This window comes from Haliotis rubra, unplaced genomic scaffold, assembly GCF_003918875.1.
Source record: "Haliotis rubra isolate DU_JTF1 unplaced genomic scaffold, ASM391887v1 Scf1264, whole genome shotgun sequence".
In the NCBI taxonomy this organism is placed as follows: Eukaryota; Metazoa; Mollusca; class Gastropoda; order Lepetellida; family Haliotidae; genus Haliotis; species Haliotis rubra.
Window position 1 is genome coordinate 77989 of NW_025765186.1, and position 20232 is coordinate 98220.

At 43.5% G+C, this 20232-nt stretch overlaps 2 protein-coding genes across 4 annotated transcripts; one reads left to right on the forward strand and one right to left on the reverse strand.

Annotated features, from left to right (window-relative positions):
• Positions 1-652: 652 nt before the first annotated feature.
• On the reverse strand, positions 653-6702 carry LOC124266549. Its single transcript, XM_046701350.1, has 2 exons — positions 6066-6702; positions 653-1079 (listed from the first exon to the last, which is right to left on the reverse strand). Exons 1-2 carry the CDS (start codon positions 6119-6121, stop codon positions 830-832), a joined length of 306 nt encoding a protein of 101 aa, XP_046557306.1. The 5' UTR covers positions 6122-6702; the 3' UTR covers positions 653-829.
• Positions 6703-11927: 5225 nt separating this feature from the next.
• On the forward strand, positions 11928-17259 carry LOC124266548. 3 transcript variants are annotated; one of them, XR_006895795.1, is made up of 4 exons: positions 11936-12062; positions 12400-12493; positions 15650-16746; positions 16782-17259. XR_006895795.1 is itself a non-coding variant. In XM_046701349.1 (3 exons), exon 3 carries the CDS (start codon positions 15685-15687, stop codon positions 16429-16431), a length of 747 nt encoding a protein of 248 aa, XP_046557305.1. In that variant the 5' UTR covers positions 11928-12015; positions 12400-12493; positions 15650-15684; the 3' UTR covers positions 16432-17259. The 3 variants fall into 3 exon arrangements, 2 of the variants coding, with proteins under 2 accessions (XP_046557305.1, XP_046557304.1); XM_046701349.1 differs by having other exon boundaries at positions 11928-12015; positions 15650-17259; XM_046701348.1 differs by having other exon boundaries at positions 15650-17259.
• The last annotated feature ends 2973 nt before the right edge of the window (positions 17260-20232 follow it).

Genomic DNA, 20232 nt, shown 5'->3' on the forward strand with positions numbered 1-20232 from the left:
GTTTGTACAGTAATCACGGTCAACATCAAGAATGACGCCCCATACCCGTGTGTGGAGCTATTGTGTTGTGCACGTGCATCCCATGCGTTGTGTCTAGGGGCAGAGATAAAGAGAATTGGTGATGCGTTCAAAAGATGTCTGTCTGTCAAAGAAATGTTAACACTTATCGTTCCTATCCAAACTGAAAGTTCAGGTTCCAATATGTTTTCTTAAAGTATAGTTATTTGCAATCTCCCTCCGTAATGAAGCCCAGACAAGTAAAATGAAGTGTCGATTCAAACATTGTCTTAACGACCTGTCACTGGCATTGTTTAAGCAAAACAGAAATACATTGTTTGTTTAGAACATTTTTGTACAAAGGTCACAAATATTTTGATTTTAGAATGTACATCAGATCAAAATTGGTGAGATAGAGTTAAGCGATGCCTTTCAGTGACGGGATACACATATCAATATTCGTGTTGTTTCCGTTTTGCGAGGTCACAGAATGACGTCACCGTGACACGAGTAGTTGATCACTGCATTGTCTGGTCCAGACTCGATTATTTACACACCGCCGCCATATAGCTCGAATATTACTGAGGGTGGCGTAAAGCTAAACTCACTCACTCTCTCACCCACAAAGAAATAATGCAGGTGATTCATGCCGAGTTCCATTCAGAGTAACATACTTTAACCCATTTGGTGATGGCACAGCCAGAGATTATATGACTGACGTCTCGCGGTCACACATTCGTTCACTTGACAAGGAACCGTTGGATCAAACTGGAAACTGCAAAGACAAGACTCTGTAGCATTGGGCAGAGTGAGACCTTTTCGAAGTTTGTGCTCACTGGGTATGTGATAATTTAGAGTATATGTCGCCAACAACAACACATTGAAGCCTGCCTCCATCCGCGACGTCGTAAACGTCATCTTCCACTCCAGCAGCTTCACCCCCACCTCTGTAGTTCCCAGGTGACTCAGAAGCCGGGGTCATGTCCGTCAGCTGTATGTCGGTGTACCACTCCAGCTCCTGTACAGAGGTATCGTCCATCTCGGCAGCCCTGGGGCGTACAGGGTCCTCTGTCTGGGGGGCACTGTGAGGTAAGAACAATGAAAATTGATATATTTAGCACAGGACCAACATTGACCACATCACAGTCAAAATTTGGGTTTAAAAAAATATAGGTTCATCACATATCTGAATATTTATGGTTTGTTAGAAAGCGTGAGCAGTTGTGAAACGAAAAGAGAAGACAGTCGTCCAAGTAAAGAGGCAACATTATCACATCACACCACCTGTCCTGTGTAGAATCAACCGTGGACATCTGGTGACATTATCACATCACACCACTTGTCCTGTGTAGAATCAACCGTGGACATCTGGTGACATTATCACATCACACCACTTGTCCTGTGTAGAATCAACTGTGGACATCTTGTGACATTATCACATCACACCACTTGTCCTGTGTAGAATCAACCGTGGACATCTGGTGACATTATCACATCACACCACTTGTCCTGTGTAGAATCAACTGTGGACATCTGGTGACATTATCACACCACACCACCTGTCCTGTGTAGAATCAACCGTGGACATCTGGTGACATTATCACATCACACCACTTGTCCTGTGTAGAATCAACCGTGGACATCTGGTGACATTATCACATCACACCACTTGTCCTGTGTAGAATCAACCGTGGACATCTGGTGACATAAACTGACGTACTAAACAAAGTACACACCTGATGCTTTGGTAAAATGGTTTCCTGAAAACAGCGTAATATTTAGATGAGTGTTTTGATTGCGACTCACAAGTCACACACATTGTGTATGTGTTGCAATAACACCATAGATAGCGTACCCTAATGGAACATTGCTGGCAAAATATTTACGTTGTTTTAATAGTCTCAAAACACCAGTCTAGCTATTCTCGAACGTTCGAACTTCGTAAGCCCATTCTCAACGCATTGGCTACGATGAAAGTTAAGAATTCTTAGGGCTACAAACGTTTCGGGAATAAGGACCCTGGTGTGTACTTTTTTTGTTCACCAGTATATTTACTTCATTTTTTGGTTATATAGAGTTATAGTCTAACTCCCTCGTTCGCAGTGACACAGTAAGACGCTGCTTTTAGCAATATGCCAGCTATATCACTGCAGGAGACACCAGAAATACACTTGACGCAGAGCACCCATGTGTGGAATCGAAACCGATTCTTCGACGTGCCCAGCGGACGTTTTAACCACTATGCTACCACACCAACCCAGTCGTTTGGAAGAGTGAAGGGATTGGTTTTAGTGTAGGAGAGAATCAACTACTGTTGCTATGAAATGAGAGCCCTGTCACACTTTTGCACTTCTGCATATCTTTATTCTTTATGAGTTGCGCATTGACATTTTTTTTCAGACGCAGTCGTACGCACAATACGCAGCTCTTGTGCATCTCAATCGTTTTGTGTACGTTTTACGTACGCCGGCATGCGCACATTACTGCCCAGCAGGTGTGATAGTTTTGGACGTGCACAAAATGATGCTGCGTACGCTGTTACGCAGGTCAGAAGTTATAAATACAGAGTGCATCGATCCCAGGTCGGTCGAGCGCGGTACGTATCTGCTATGTGTTCGTAGCGGTTCCTACGCGGAAATACGCCCGGCACGAGATATGAGAAGCGTATATTTGACGAATACATAGCGTACTTGCAGCGCAGATACAATGGACGCTGAGCGAACTCCTTGCGAATGCTAACGTACTGCACTATTCAGTACCGCTTGTATGCAATCTGGCAGCCGCCGTTATAATAAACCGACATCAGTTATATAGGTGCATCAGAAGTGCGTCAGGCATGCGGTCGGCATAAGTTAGGTGTGTCCGAAATACGCTTGACAGGCAGAGAAAAACACGATTTGTGGTGTGTTTTTCATCACTGTTTAACTGTTGACAGGATAAGATCGAAAGCTGTATGATTTGACTCCAGGCATCGTGCCACACCCTTGAAGAGATGTGTCAAAAGTCAGTTAATACATTCAGCATCCACTGGTGTTGATGAAGGTTTGACAACAATGACGCATAGACAACACTAAGCGATTGAAGAAAGCTTGAGGAATGATGTTCTGTGTCTGAACCAACACTTGTTCCAATTCAGTTTGTCAGTGGCGGATTCTGGGTTTGACGTAAACGTCGGTCCATTTCATCCCAAACATTCTCACTAGGCAATGGGGTCCCGAGAAACAGCTGGCAAGGGGAGTATAGGAATGTCCTTCTGTCACAACACAAACCACCAGTATCTTGCCGAAGCGTGAACTTACGTCTCTGTCCTTGAATGAACGGCTGCACCTGAGGTCCAACAATCCCATCCCTTTATCGGTTGTGTCGGACAATGAGATGTGATGACGCCCCATACCATAACGCTTTCGCTACCAAACTGTCGACGTTGATCAACACACGCGTCAGCATACCGTCCAGCATCACCGTCTGTACACCTTTGACCAGCCATCTGAGCTGTCCAGAAGAAATGTCGACAAAACACCATCCCAATCCTGTCTCATGTGCCATAGATGCTGTCTGCACCACGCAAGATGTGGCTGTCGGTGACGTTGGAACATAATTGGACGTACAGGCCGTCAGGGATGGATGTTGTGCTCCCTTAATCTGTACATTCCTGAACTGATTGGACGTAAGCCAGGAATGGTCCGAGCAGTCAAACTGGCAGTCTGGAATCGATTCCTTAGATGGGTCAGCCGAATGTGGTTGTCTTGCCAATTCGGCGTCAAGCGTGGATGCCCGGTCCGAGGCAAATCTCTCGTGTTGCCACATGTTGAAAACGTTTCCATAGAGATGAGATCGTGTTTCGATGGACACCCAAATCTCTGGCCACTTCATTTTGGACCATTCCAGTCTCCAGCATACCCACGCTGACGCTGAATGTCTGTAAGTCGAGGCATGACGTACACGCTGTTTAGGCTGAACTTAACGTGTTTTCCACAAAATTCAAAGGTTAGAGAAAAAGCAATCGTTCTTCAATTTTCAATATCAGGTGTGTGAACTTCAGGTGTAAAAAAAACATGCAAAAAGTTCATTGTGCACAAAGTGCACAAGTCAAGCGTGATACGTAACATAAAATTCCGTGCAAAGACAGTGCTTTGATACATGTTTATTTTAAAATTAATTTTATTGATGTAATTTTATGCTATGCACAGTTACTTTTTTCCGCTAGTCGCGGAAGGTCGCGGGTTGGATCCCCGACCGTGTCATAGCAAAAGACGTTAAAATATTGTACTTGTTGGTGCCTGCCTGGCGCACGACATTAATGGGTACAACAAGGACTGGTCGGCTCGGAGTCAGTATAATGTGTCTGAGTGGGGTATTCATGCTTCAGTATGGTATGGTATCCTCACTATAAACCCAGCTTCAGTCTGGGCTAGTACAAACAACCACACATACACGCGCATGCACGTCGTCATATGAGCGAAATGTATCAAGCACGACGTTAAACCCAATTTCACCTCACCTCTAATCGTTTACATTCTTTACAGGTTTTCGCCCAATCGTAAAGCAGCCATACTATTCTCAATCAAATGACTAGTTGTCAAACGAACTCGAGCGCAATTATTTATGTAGTCTATTCTGTCTAGCAAAGGTAACATTGAATTGAGTTGTGTTTTAGCAATATTCAAGCAACAGAAATGAGCTTTACACATTGTGGATAGTCGGACCTAGGTCTCTTCGTTGTGACAACAGAACGCTAAACCAAGAGACTGGCCCACTAAGCGACATGAGACACGATATCATAACGGTATAAATATATGTTTTGTCGTTATGCACTAGTCAGTAATATGTTTGCTGTATCACAGAGACCTGTTAATACTACAGTAGTGCATAGTGTACTGACTCGCTCTGTTAGAAATGTTGGGATTCCGTCACCGGGAATGTTGGGATTCCGTCACCGGGAATGTTGGGATTCCGTCATAGGGAACGTTGGGATTCCGTCACAGGGAATGTTGGGATTCCGTCACAGGGAATGTTGGGATTCCGTCACAGAGACCTGTAAATACTACAGTAGTGCATGGTGTACTGACTCGCTCTGTTAGAAATGTTGGGATTCCGTCACATGGAATGTTGGGATTCCGTCACAGGGAATGTTGGGATTCCGTCACAGGGAATGTTGGGATTCCGTCACAGGGGATGTTGGGATTCCGTCACATGTTGGGATTCCGAATGTTGGGATTCCGTCACATGGAATGTTGGGATTCCGTCACAGGGAATGTTGGGATTCCGTCACAGGGAATGTTGGGATTCCGTCACAGAGACCTGTAAATACTACAGTAGTGCATGGTGTACTGACTCGCTCTGTTACAAATGTTGGGATTCCGTCACATGGAATGTTGGGATTCCGTCACAGGGAATGTTGGGATTCCGTCACAGGGAATGTTGGGATTCCGTCACAGGGGATGTTGGGATTCCGTCACAGGGAATGTTGGGATTCCGTCACATGGAATGTTGGGATTCCGTCACAGGGAATGTTGGGATTCCGTCACAGGGAATGTTGGGATTCCGTCACAGAGACCTGTAAATACTACAGTAGTGCATGGTGTACTGACTCGCTCTGTTACAAATGTTGGGATTCCGTCACATGGAATGTTGGGATTCTGTCACAGGGAATGTTGGGATTCCGTCACATGGAATGTTGGGATTCCGTCACAGGGAATGTTGGGATTCCGTCACAGGGAATGTCGGGATTCCGTCACAGGGAATGTCGGGATTCCGTCACATGGAATGTCGGGATTCCGTCACAGGGAATGTCGGGATTCCGTCACATGGAATGTCGGGATTCCGTCACAGGGAATGTTGGGATTCCGTCACAGGGAATGATTACAAACCTAACTCAGAAGCTAGACATTTTGTACGACGAAGGTATCATGGGAAATACGTAATGCATATATTGCTCACTCGCCCAACCACTCACTCACTCAGTCGCTGACTCAACCACTCACATAAGTACTTATTAAGCCATGCACTCAATCAGACACTCAACCCTGTCATCACACATTCAATCATTCAACCACTCACTGACTCACCTGTGCTGTTGTCTCACGCGTCGCCAATACTTGCAGTACACAACCAAGACGATCATTAGGATGAAACTGAACACTGCCGTGGACACTCCCACAGACAGTCCTACTGCACCACCTGACAGAGAAGAAGGTTAACCAAGTTATTGTGATCATGCGGAGTTCTCAACTTGTATTGTATGACACTCCCACAGACAGTCCTACTGCACCACCTGACAGAGAAGAAGGTTAACCAAGTTATTGTGATCATGCGGAGTTCTCAACTTGTATTGTATGACACTCCCACAGACAGTCCTACTGCACCACCTGACAGAGAAGAAGGTTAACCAAGTTATTGTGATCATGCGGAGTTCTCAACTTGTATTGTATGACACTCCCACAGACAGTCCTACTGCACCACCTGACAGAGAAGAAGGTTAACCAAGTTATTGTGATCATGCGGAGTTCTCAACTTGTATTGTATGACACTCCCACAGACAGTCCTACTGCACCACCTGACAGAGAAGAAGGTTAACCAAGTTATTGTGATCATGCGGAGTTCTCAACTTGTATTGTATGACGCTCCCACAGACAGTCCTACTGCACCACCTAACAGCGAAGAAGGTTAAAGAAGTTACTGCGATCATGCCGTGTTCTCAACTTGTATTGTATGACAATCCCACAAAGTCCACTGCACGGCCTGACAGAAGAAAGGGTTAACTTCTGAACAGCCAATAAAAGACACTTGATCATACCGAATTATCAACTTGTATAGTCCTCCTAAACAAAATGCACCTATTAGACAAAGGTGCTGGGTTTCCCTCCGTGTTGATTCCTGTCACCGGGGGGCGTCGGGGTAGCCTAGTGGTTAAAGCGTTGGCTCGTCACGCCGAAGACCCGGGTTCGAATCCCCACATGGGTACAATCTGTGAAACCCATTTCTTGTGTCCCCCGCCGTGATGTTGCTGGAATATTGCTAAAAGCGGCGTAAAACCAAACTCAGTCAGTCAGTCAGTCAGTCCTGTCACCGGATCAGTAAGTTGTTCCCAGGACTAAATAGTGATGTGGTAAGGAGAGTAATGACATTTACCTTGTCTCATGGCAATACCGACCTGATTCACAATCTGTACCATAATGGGCGTCAATACATCCAGACACACAGGAGGACCCAAGCTGACAATATCCTCCATCACAACCACCTGGACATGCTGTACAGTTACCTCCTGGACTGTCACATGGTATGTTGCATCTCTGACCTTGATATCCTGGCTCACAACCCTCGGTGCACCGTCCACTACCTTCAGCAGATTGATTACACAGGTTACCTTTACAATGACCATCGCACACAGAGAAACATTTTAGATCAAAGTACCCCGTGTCACACTCAGTGAGGCAATGTCCCGTCGTGTTGTCACAGTCAGAACAGTGCTGGTTGTCCAAACACGGACCCGCTGAAATTGAAGTTATTGGTTGATTAAAAAAAGAACATTTAGTGGACACTAAATGTGGTCTTTAGAAAACGAGGCTAATCGTAGCTCAAACTGTTCGCCAAAGACCCGGGTTCGAGTCCCCATGTGAAGCCCATTCCTGGTGTACCACGCCGGGATATTGCTTGAATATTGTTAAAACCATATTCACTCACTCGCTAAGCGAGACAAAAGATGCCTACCTGTATTGTGTAAGTCTGACTACCTGTATATGCCTACCTGTATTGTATAAGTCTGATTACCTGTATATGCCTACCTGTATTGTGTAAGTCTGACTACTTGTATATGCCCACCTGTATTGTATAAGTCTGACTACCTGTATATGCCTACCTGTATTGTGTAAGTCTGACTACCTGTCTATGCCTACCTGTATTGTATAAGTCTGACTACCTGTATATGCCTACCTGTATTGTGTAAGTCTGACTACCTGTATATGCCTACCTGTATTGTGTAAGTCTGACTACCTGTATATGCCTACCTGTATTGTGTAAGTCTGACTACCTGTATATGCCTACCTGTATTGTATAAGTCTGACTACCTGTATATGCCTACCTGTATTGTGTAAGTCTGACTACCTGTATATGCCTACCTGTATTGTGTAAGTCTGACTACCTGTATATGCTTACCTGTATTGTGTAAGTCTGACTACCTGTATATGCCTACCTATATTGTGTAAGTCTGACTACCTGTATATGCCTACCTGTGTTGTGTAAGTCTGACTACGCCTCTAGATTTGAAAAGATAACACACAAAACACAAAACCTAATTATTACAAAAAGAAGGACCATTCTAGATAAAGCTTTGAAATAAACATAAAGCTTCTGTGTGAATGCGAATTAGTATAGCTTTTCATTTGTATTTGAAAGTTGGATACTTAATTATACACCTACTTCGCTTGCTCAACAATATATACGCCAACTAAGGACAACGCGTCTGGCCACGATTAAGACTGTGTGACTCACAGTAATTCCTAATGAAATTTCAATATTATTTCCATTCGACGTTTCTCGACACGTTCTGGTAGCTTAATGAAGCAATGTACATCATATTTGGATACTATCCGAAATCCATACGACAATCAACGCCTCCGTGTCAACACAACAAGAAGTTCTGTCCCCTTGTGAGGCCGTAAGCACGAAACGTTACAAGAAGATACTTGATGTTACCTTGCCTGTGCCTATCATGACAGGAGAGAGGAATGATAAGTTTGGATTCAGTCTACTGTGCCCGTATGGGTAACCAACGTTACAAGAAGATACTTGATGTTACCTTGCCTGTGCCTATCATGACAGGAGAGAGGAATGATAAGTTTGGATTCAGTCTACTGTGCACGTGTTGGTAACCAACGTTACAACAGTGTGGCACAGTACCCTGGTAGCGATCAAACATATCAGAAGTGGCCAAATACACAGATTCACACACGACGCTATTTAAGTGAAATATACCTGTACGCAAAGATAACCACCATTTGATCTCAACTCGTAAGACAGCCCAGTCGTTATTAACATCAAAACATGTAACTGTTGTGCTAATGTTACATACACAAATTAAACAGACAAGATGTGCCAAAGCAATATTCTACCTTCAACAGCCATTACCAGGCATGCTATCCATATGACCTCCGAGACGATCATCCTCTTGACTGAAACTGACATGGACGAGTAAATACGTGACCCAGCGCATAACTGATTAATATACACAATGAAATATATATGTATGTGGCGGAGGGAGGGAGGCTGGAGGGGATATTGATGTACATGTCGACAAACATCCAGCACCCGTCTGTCACAATCTCATCATACTTCCCGTTGATTCATTTCCCTCTGACCGGGCCACAAGGAAATATTACTGTGCATATATCTATTAAATAGTGACACATAATTAAAATATGTTCAGTAGTACGTTAATTAAGAAGTTTTGACTATGCTTGAATTTACTATTTGAATATACACGACATAACCATTTCCACAGTCATAAGAAATCTCTGCCAAAAGCAGAGTCGATTGTACGATTGACTATATCATGAGTATGTATTTGTTTCAAAAGTGTTACAGCTGTACGATGTTGCTTGTAAACAAATCTAGTCTGGACCAGACAATCCTGTGATTATAACGATGCGATACGATGACAGAGCATGTGTTTATGAATCACCGTGAAACAGTCATGATACCAAGTGTTAGCGGAAAGGTAAGCGCATCCTGTGGCACTAGTGGTCAAAGCGTTCGCTCCTCATGCCGGAGACCCGGGTTTGATTCCCCACATGGGTACAATGTATAAAGACCCGTGAAAGTCCGGGTTAGAATACTGATCTTCAGTAAGCCAGTGTTCACCTGAAATAATTCGGGAACGTATGGTCAGAAGTCAAAATAAGGAATTGGATGAGTCACACTTTGTCACTGTATATAAGAAATTGTTTTATTTATGAAATCGCGTGGAAGACGTCAACAGTCGGCAGTAGCCACTTTCCTTCCTGCGTGTGTCATGTCTGCTGTCGTTCTGCTTCATTCTCTGTTTGTAGGCTGGATGAGTACATTTGTACAACCCAGATCACGTGACATGTTCGACTGATGTACCTTACCTGATGTATGCTCAAACGTCCAGACATAAACACATGTGTCGTGACTCGCCAGAGGGAGCACCAAACACTGTTCGGGACTGAACGAAAAAAAAATTCCCCATAGAATTATTGAGTTTACAGGTTGGAAATGCTTACACGCCCCTTAACATACAAATACTGTGTTTTGTGACATTTGTAGCTTGAGTCCCAAGCCATTACACACAACACGTTCTTCCGAGCCGGACATGTATTTTTCTATGTCAAGGGACCGCCTCCGTAGTGTAGTGGTTAGAGCGTCCGCCCGTAGTACGGAAGGTCGCGGGTTCGATCCCCGACTGCGTCATACTTAAAGACGTTAAAATATGGTACTTGTTGGTCCCTGCCTGGTCGGCTCGGACTGGTCGGTTCGAAGTCAGTACAATGTGTCTGAGTGGGGTATTCATGCTTCACTGCGGCATGGTATCTCAGTGGGCTAACACTTTAAAACCAGCTTCAGTCTGGGATAGTACAAGCAGCCGCACATACACATACACGCGCATGCACGTCGTCATATGAGCGATATATTCTCAAGCACGACGTTAAACCCAATTTCACCTCAGCTCACCTATGTCAAGAAGGTTCCGTGTAAACAATTTACAAGGGAGGTAACTCTAACGCTTAAATGTAAAAGCGGATAAAATAGTAATAAAACAAGTAGTTCGATATCTCTACACACAAACACATCTTAATCAGTGAACCAGTGGTCAACATATAGACAGTGATCTAGTCCGACAAGCATGTCTTTGGGTATTCTCGCTACAGTGACAGACCACCCCAGCGGTCAACAGTTAGACAGTGATCTAGTCCGACAAGCATGTCTTTGGGTATTCTCGCTACAGTGACAGACCACCCCAGTGGTCAACGCTTAGATAGTGATCAAGTCGGACAAGCATGTCTTTGTGTATTCTCGCTACATTGACAGACCACCCCAGTGGTTAACGCTTAGGTAGTGATCTAGTCCGACAAGCATGTCTTTGGGTATTCTCGCTACAGTGACAGACCACCCCAGTGGTGAACGCTTAGTTAGTGATCTAGTCGGACAAGCATGTCTTTGTGTATTCTCGCTACAGTGACAGACCACCCCAGTGGTGAACGCTTAGACAGTGATCTAGTCCGACAAACATGTCTTTGTGTATTCACGCTACAGTGACAGACCACCCCAGTGGTTAACGCTTAGATAGTGATCTAGAACATGCTTCGACTATGACAGTGCACGCGGAAGGAGCTCTGACTCGCCCGCAACTTATCAAGTGCTGATAGTACGTGCAGCAAACAGAAACAATAACATTTAAACTGAAAGCTGCTGTTTGGACAGTCAGAGTCTACAACCTCACAAAGCGGGGGCGGATACAGATTTTTGAGTAAGGCGGTGGTGCACACCACACTTTCACGAGAGTTTCAATGGTCATTTAAAAAACTTTCAGGACAAAGTGTGGATCCGCCTAGGCAAGGAGTATGGTTGATGCGAAGTGGAGCTTCAATAATTCTCATGTAGTGAAGTACACGCTTTGAACAGGTGCGTGACCAAAAGGTACAATTGTTATCACTAATTTACATTTTGTTCATTTGCATTTTGTCAACCTGCCCTGTAAAACACGTTAACTATAACGAAACTATCTGTATCTGTAATTGTGCCGTGAGATAAATGCGAAGACAACTTATTCGTGTGTTAAACACGTTTCGATTCCCGGTGATGGGTTTGTCTGAGTACATTTGATTTAGTCGTCTCAGATTGAGATTTTACGTACGATTCATTTCCTCAGCGTCATCTGTTGGAACTCTCCTACTCAGGAGATAGAAATATCAGGTAGGCTTCCGCATGGTCTCGGGGTTGTAGCGGGATAAATTTCCTTTCTACACACTTAAATTAGGCCAAACTTACGCCGACCATAGAGTGAGTATAAGAGCCAAGTTATCACTGATGCTTAACTATTTATAAAGGTATAATTACGTGATATGTCCATCAAAACAGTCGGTTTTTGTGCTCCACCTGTGACTCGGCTGAATTCAGTCATGCAATGTTGTTCGGTTTACTGCATGTACATGTGAATGTGATTTGTTTTTTGACATACTTTATTGATTTATGGTGTAAACAAACAACAAAGGTGTATATAACGAGAATATATAATTGAAATACGGTTTGTCAGCTTATTCAGTAAACATTTCACTTATTCAAAGTATATTTACTGAAGCGTTCCTAAAATGGCTTTATTTTGTCCACGTTAAAGAAGTACGTGCTGTCAATGTAATGACTAAATAGATTCATGTTATTTTGTAGACGTTCACCCGTTGTCAGCATACTTGATCTTGATGAAGTAAACACAATTCTAATGTCTGCTGATATGTCTGTTCCGAGGGTAATGCAATATAAGGTGAGTAACTTGCTTCTGACATGTTAAATTACATAGCCTAAGTTCAACATGCGAGTTCAAATCCACACTCAGCGCTTTAAACTTTTTTAACCCATAATGACTAACAGTTAATTAATTAAAATTATAATTTACAAATTGCGCAGATCCATGTTCATGCTGTTGATCACAGGATTATCTGGTACAGAATCGATTATTTATAAACCGCCGACATATAGCTGGAATATTGTGCGGCGTAAAACTGAACTCACTCACTCACTAAAATTTAACTCACTCACTTGGTATGCTACCCTTGAACATCCGGGTTAGAACTGATCTTCAGTAACCCATGCTTGTCGTAATAGGCGACTAATGGGATCGGGTGGTCAGGCTCGCTGACTTGGTTGACACATGCCATCGTATCCCAATTGCGTAGGTCGATGCTCATGCTGTTGATCACTGGATTTTCTGGTCCAGACTCGATTATTTACAGACCGCCGCCATATAGCTGGAATATTACTGAGTGCGGCGTAAAACTAAACTCACTCACGCACTCGCTCACTTGGTATGAACAAACATTGTTGACATTATTTAAAGTTTTATGTAAGCTTGCCAAGAGAGTGTTGCTGTTGTCCTGGGCTTGGGTAATAAATCCCTGTTTGACTGTTCTAATTGGGTGTTTTACACAATTAATTCTATGTTTTATTCTAATTTTCGGTGATAACAGTCCTCTAAACATTTACTTGACGTTGAGGCCGTGTCCGTGGTGTAGTGGTTAGAGCGTCCGCCCGGAGAGCGGAAGGTCGCAGGTTCGATCCCCGGCCCTGTCAAACCGTACGTTAAAATATGGTAATTGTTGGTCCCTGCCTGTCGCTCGGCATTAATGGGTACAACAAGGACAGGTCGGCTCGGAGTCAGTATAATGTGTCTGAGTGGAGTATTCATGCTTCACTGCAGCATGATATCTCAATTGGCTAGCACTATAAAGCCAGCTTCAGTCTGGGCTAGTACAAGCAGCCACACATACACACACATGCATGTCGTCATATGAGCGAAATATTGGTAAATGCGACGTTAAACCCCATTTCACCTAACCTAGGTGTTGAAGAGGTTATGCTTGTCAGGTGAGGCTTCTAGGTTTTGTGTACAGAGGGTCATTCTGCTCCAGTACATGTGTAGGGGTCGGAAGATCTCTGATTTTATCACTTTGTTGCCTTTACTTATTTACCACCCTGAAACAGTATGATGAGTTCACTAAAACACCTAGCTATGACAAAGACAGCAAGACGTGAGGACCTCAAGAGGTGTTTTTAGGTTCAGCTCACCTAATTTACAGCAAAATGTGCTTGTCATGGCCTACCTGTGAGTCCGAACATCTTAAACTATCTCTGTTATTTACAATCAAGTCTCCCTACTACTTTATTTATTAGATATGTATAACTTGCCGTGTGTATGACCTCCCTTCGTCAGCGTATGACCTACCTTTGTCAGCGTATGACCTACCTTCGTCAGCGTATGGCATCCCTTCGTCAATGTATGACCCCCCTTCGTCAGTGTATGACCTCCCTTAGTCAGTGTACGACCTCCCTTTGTCAGTGTATGACCTCCCTTCGTTAGTGTGTATCCTTTCTTCCTCAGTGTATGACCTCCCTTCGTCAGTGTATGACCTCCCTTCGTTAGTGTATATCCTTTCTTCCTCAGTGTATGACCTCCCTTAGTCAGTGTACGACCTCCCTTCATCAGTGTATGGCATCCCTTCGTCAGCGTATGACCTCCCTTCGTCAGCGTATGACCTCCCTTTGTCAGTGTTTGACCTCCCTTCGCCAGTGTATATCCTTTTTTCGTCAGTGTATGGCCTCCCTTCGTCAGTGTATGACCTTCGTTCGTCAGTGTATGGCCTTCCTTCGTCAGTGTATGACCTACCTTAGTCAGTGTATGACATCCTTTCGTCAGTGAATGGCCTCCCTTCGTCAGTGTAGGGCCTCCCTTCGTCAGTGTATGACCTCCCTTCGTCAGTGTATGACCTCCCTTCGTTAGTGTATGACATCCCTTTGTCCCTGGAGGCAGTTTTGCTACAATCACCAGGCGCTCACCGTTTCAGCCTTTTCAAAAATGGGCGATGGATAGCTGTCATGCCGAATACCCGGGTCCGATTCCTTACATACCCGTGAAGGTTCGGGTTAGAATATTTATCTTCAGTAACCCATGCTTGTTGTAAGATTCGACTAACGGGATGGGATGGTCAGGCTGGTTGACACATGTCATCGGTTCCCAAATGCGTAGATCGATGCTCATGCTGTTGATCACTGGATTGTGTGGTCCAACCTCGATTATTTACAGACCGCCGCCATATAGCTGGAATTTTGCTGAGTGCGGCGTAAAACTAAACAAACTCACTCACTCGATTCCCTACATGGTTGCAAATTAAGCGGTGACTCCCCCACCGTGATATTGATGGCATATTGCGAAAAGCGACATAAAACCATACTCTTTAATGTCAACGTAATGCTGAAGGTGAATCTTGAAATGATGACGACCTTAGACTTTTGTCATGACGCTAGCAGGTCCACACCATAATACATTCGTTAAGATGTATGTGATTTGGTCCTCTTGGATATCATCAATAGCTTACAGATGTTCTAAATACCAGGATGCCCCTCTGAAGGAATACCACACACTGGGATATTGCTAAAAGAGGCGTAAATCCATACTTACTTACAGATGTTCTAAATATCAGGATTCCCTTCTGAAGGAATGGCACACACTGGAATATTGCGTAAATCCATACTTACTTACAGATGTTCTAAATATCAGGATGCCCTTCTGAAGGAATGTCACACACTGGAATATTGCTAAAAGAGGCGTAAATCAATACTTACTTACAGATGTCTGGATAATAATGAAGGCGAATGCCGAAATAATGACGATCATACAAGTTTGTCATTTTGTATAAAACGTCCGTTAAGATGTCGGAGATCATTAATACACCATAAATGTTCCTAAACACAAAGGGTTATCATTGTGAACAAATGGTATACACTGGAAATATTTAGGGAGTTTCTGGCACCTTTGTATTCTTAAATCTAAATGTTATTGCTGTATTATCAAAAAAATCGCTACTGCAGCCGTACGACATTACTGTATATCGATATTAACTTGTACAATGTTATTACCCTTCAGATCAAAGGAACATTGCTGTTATCTCCCAACTAGCAATGGTCATAATGGTGGCCCTCGCCCTCACGACACTGGCCAGTGTCCACGCAACTTCTCCCAATGTTCGGGTCAAGAGAAGGCCTGTAGATCAACCACATGAAGGAATGTGCTCCAACTTCTGGTGGGGTGGAATTTCTAAAGTTCACTTTTACACCTGCTGTAACAACCTGGATGAAGGTCCTAATCCCTATTGCGATGGTCGCACCTATCACAGAGCATCTAATGGATCCTACTGTAAACCTGGTGGGTTTGACGGCGGGAACGGTGAACAACATGAATCTTACCGTTGTGGAGGATGTGATGGACAGGCCCGGGTAGCTGAGAAATGCGAGCCATGGCCTTCACTGGATGTTGTAGGAACATGCTGGGTATTCACTAAGTGCTTCACAGACTTCTGCGAAAAGCGGTACCGAGTGAATGGGTTAAACCTTGCAGTAAGGGATAGGCCAGGAATGCCAGACACCTGCTACAACGGAAAGTGTGATGTCGGAGAAACTACAGACAACTGCCCAGTCGACTGCTGCTACACGAAAAACAAACAGTGTACCTGGGGTAACAAATGTACGCAGCTATTTTGTGCCACCCCGTCTTGTGGGGTGGGGTGGAGTGGAGGTGATGGTGTGTTTACAGCTGGGACATATGGCATCAAGATCCTGGCTGCCGCTGTGCTAGTGCTGGGTGTCTCCATTGTTTATTTTTTCAGAAGGAAGAGGCAATACAAGCGGGCACAGTCACACAATGTTTAAAACAGATTTTCTCTTGATGAATGTTTGATAAATGTACGTTAATAGATTTTTAACAATTTGTAAATATGTTGCTTTCAACAATAACTTAATATTCACAACGATCGCTTCGGTAACATGAAGTGATATGTAACATTCTTAGTATTTTCTTCTTTGAGAAATATTTTAGAAGTTGTGAAGATGAAGGAAAACTTCTTTGGACAGTCAACCTCTGTGTTTCGGTGTAGTTACTAACACCGTTATTAAGGAAGTGATAAAAAGAGTTGAAAGAAGGAGAATATATACATAGCTGCATTGTGAGTATATACAATTGACAAGGTAGATGTCCATTGTGAGTATATACAATTGACAAGGTAGATGTACATTGTGAGTATATACAATTGACAAGGTAGATGTAGCATTGTGAGTATATACAGTTGACAAGGTAGATGTACATTGTGAGTATACATAATTGACAAGGTAGATGTACATTGTGAGTATATACAGTTGACAAGGTAGATGTACATTGTGAGTATATGCAATTGACAAAGTAGATGTACATTGTGAGTATATACAGTTGACAAGGTAGATGTACATTGTGAGTATACATAATTGACAAGGTAGATGTACATTGTGAGTATATACAGTTGACAAGGTAGATGTACATTGTGAGTATATACAATTGACAAAGTAGATGTACATTGTGAGTATATACAGTTGACAAGGTAGATGTACATTGTGAGTATATAAAATTGACAAGGTAGATGTACATTGGACATCTAATTAATGATTTGGGCAGAGTAGGTTGAAGTACACTGTGATTGGTTGTGATTAGAGGTTGAGTTTATACAATGGTGAGTTTGATGTACAATGAGGTGGTGATTAGTTAGTAGGTTGAAGTACACTGTGATTGGTTGTGATTAGAGGTTGAGTTTATACAATGGTGAGTTTGATGTACAATGAGGTGGTGATTAGAAAGTAGGTTGAAGTACACGGTGATTGGTTGTGGTTAGAGGTTGAGTTTATACAATGGTGAGTTTGATGTACAATGAGGTGGTGATTAGTAAGTAGGTTGAAGTACACTGTGATTGGTTGTGATTAGAGGATGAGTTTATACAATGGTGAGTTTGATGTACAATGAGGTGGTGATTAGTAAGTAGGTTGAAGTACACTGTGATTCGTTGTGATTAGAGGATGAGTTTATACAATGGTGAGTTTGATGTACAATGAGGTGGTGATTAGTAAGTAAGTTGAAGTACACTGTGCTTGGTTGTGATTAGAGGATGAGTTTATACAATGGTGAGTTTGATGTACAATGAGGTGGTGATTAGTAAGTAGTCTGAAGTACACTGTGATTCGTTGTGATTAGAGGATGAGTTTATACAATGGTGAGTTTGATGTACAATGAGGTGGTGATTGGTAAGTAGGTTGAAGTACACTGTGATTGGTTGTGATTACAATACACAGAGTCAAGCGTGAAGAGATGGACAAGGGCGACATAGTCAGAACTATACTAGCATTCCACACACTGAGAGTGTAATAGTTGAGTTTGGCTTTACGTCACATCGGCATTATTCCAGCCGTATAGTGACGAGATCAAGTCTACATTTATGAACGTTTTAAATCTAAGGTCCTAATGAGTTTTATTTTAAACACACACACACACGCACACACACATATTCATTACATTATTATTTACAAACAGAAAATGTCATAGCACCAAATTCAAAAGCAAGCAGTTTGTTATTCACATAACATGGCTACAATTTATGATACAAGTTAACGTCCCTCGGGAAGTCAACAATGTGGGAAAACAGATCTTTTAGATTTCTCGCATCATCATCATTATCATCATCGTCATCATCATCGTCGTAACACATTTGTAATGCGCTGGTATCCATGCAGTTCATGCTCAAAGCGTAGATAGAAAGTAACAAATTACAAAATTATAGAGTTGAAAAGTTTGTCCTGAACAAATGTGTCTTTAACCGGGATTTGAAAGTGACAAAGTCAGTACAGTCCGTGAGATTCTGTGGAAGTTTGTTCCAGGCCACTGGTGCTGCATAGACAAAGGATCTGTTTCCATACTGCACTGTTCTTGTTTTAGGGACAACAAGCAGACTTTTATATTGAGAACGGGGCGAGCGAGAAGGCTTGTACAGAGAAAGAAGACTGGATAAGTATGTAGGGGCAATTCCAGACAGACAGCGGAGGACAACGCAGAGAAGTATAAACTCAATTCTGAACTCCACAGACCACTGGTGTAGAAAGTATAGAAGAGGAGTGATGTGACCATTGTTCCTGGATCTTGTCACAATGCGAGCTGCTACATTCTGGACTCTTTGTAGCGTTTGTATCTGATACTTGGTTGCACCGGCCAACAGACAGTTGCAGTCTGTCTGCTCATGACAAGGGATAGAACAAGAGTTGTTGCTGTTTCAGTTGTCAGGTATTGCCGGATATTGCCAATGCATCATAATGTAAGCCCCTTGCAGTTGAAAAGTCCGCACAGTCAAGCAGTATATGCTTGACGGTGAACACCTCATCGCAAGAGACACACAAAGGAGGTCCACCCACATTCGTTTTCAGCAGATAGTCATGGGTAAACTGACTGTGGCCAATACGACACAGTGGTAATAGGGGTGGTTGTGTACACCCACATTCAGCAGATAGTCCTGGGTAAACTGACTGTGGCCAATACGACACAGTGGCAATAGGGGTGGTTGTGTACACCCACATTCAGCAGATAGTCCTGGGTAAACTGACTGTGGCCAATACACCACAGTGGTAATAGGGGTGGTGGTGTACACCCACATTCAGCAGATAGTCCTGGGTAAACTGACTGTGGCCAATACGACACAGTGGTAATAGGGGTGGTTGTGTACACCCACATTCAGCAGATAGTCCTGGGTAAACTGACTGTGGCCAATACGACACAGTGGTAATAGGGGTGGTTGTGTACACCCACATTCAGCAGATAGTCCTGGGTAAACTGACTGTGGCCAATACGACACAGTGGTAATAAGGGTGGTTGTGTACACCCACATTCAGCAGATAGTCCTGGGTAAACTGACTGTGGCCAATACACCACAGTGGTAATAGGGGTGGTTGTGTACACCCACGTTCAGCAGATAGTCCTGGGTAAAGTGACTGTGGCCAATACGACACAGTGGTAATAGGGGTGGTTGTGTACATCCACATTCAGCAGATAGTCCTGGGTAAACTGACTGTGGCCAATACGACACAGTGGTAATAGGGGTGGTTGTGTACACTCACATTCAGCAGATAGTCCTGGGTAAACTGACTGTGGCCAATACGACACAGTGGTAATAGGGGTGGTTGTGACCAAGCTACAGTCGCCCAGTGACAGCTGAGGTAGGAACGGGATGTTAAATCAACCTGTTTGGACTTTGCGTTGTGTATTTATAATGTGTGTTCAGGTTCACTACCGCCTCTGTGGTGTAGTGGTTAGAGCGTCCGCCCGGAGAGCCGAAGGTCGCGGGTTCCATCCCCGACCGCATCATACCAAAAGACGTTAAAATATGGTACTTGTTGGTCACTGCCTGGCGCTCGGCATTAATGGGTACAACAAGGACTAGTCAGCGGTGGGTCAGTACTATAGAACCAGCTTAAGTCTGGGCTGGTACAAGCAGCCGCACATACACATACACACGCATGCACGTCGTCATATGAGCGAAATATTCTCAACACGACGTTAAACCCAGTTTCACCTCACCTCGGGTTCACTACTCAAAACTCAATGACCTGTTCGTCAGTCAGGCATAAAGCTTAATAGGAAATAACGGAAACAAACTGAACAGTAAT

Coding starts and splice junctions, on each gene's coding strand:
- LOC124266549 (XM_046701350.1), bottom strand. CDS start 6,121: ATGATCGTCTTGGTTGTGTACTGCAAGTATTGGCGACGCGTGAGACAA. Junction 1,080..6,065: donor CGCGTGAGACAACAGCACAG/GTGAGTCAGTGA, acceptor CTTACCTCACAG/TGCCCCCCAGACAGAGGACC.
- LOC124266548 (XM_046701349.1), top strand. CDS start 15,685: ATGGTCATAATGGTGGCCCTCGCCCTCACGACACTGGCCAGTGTCCAC.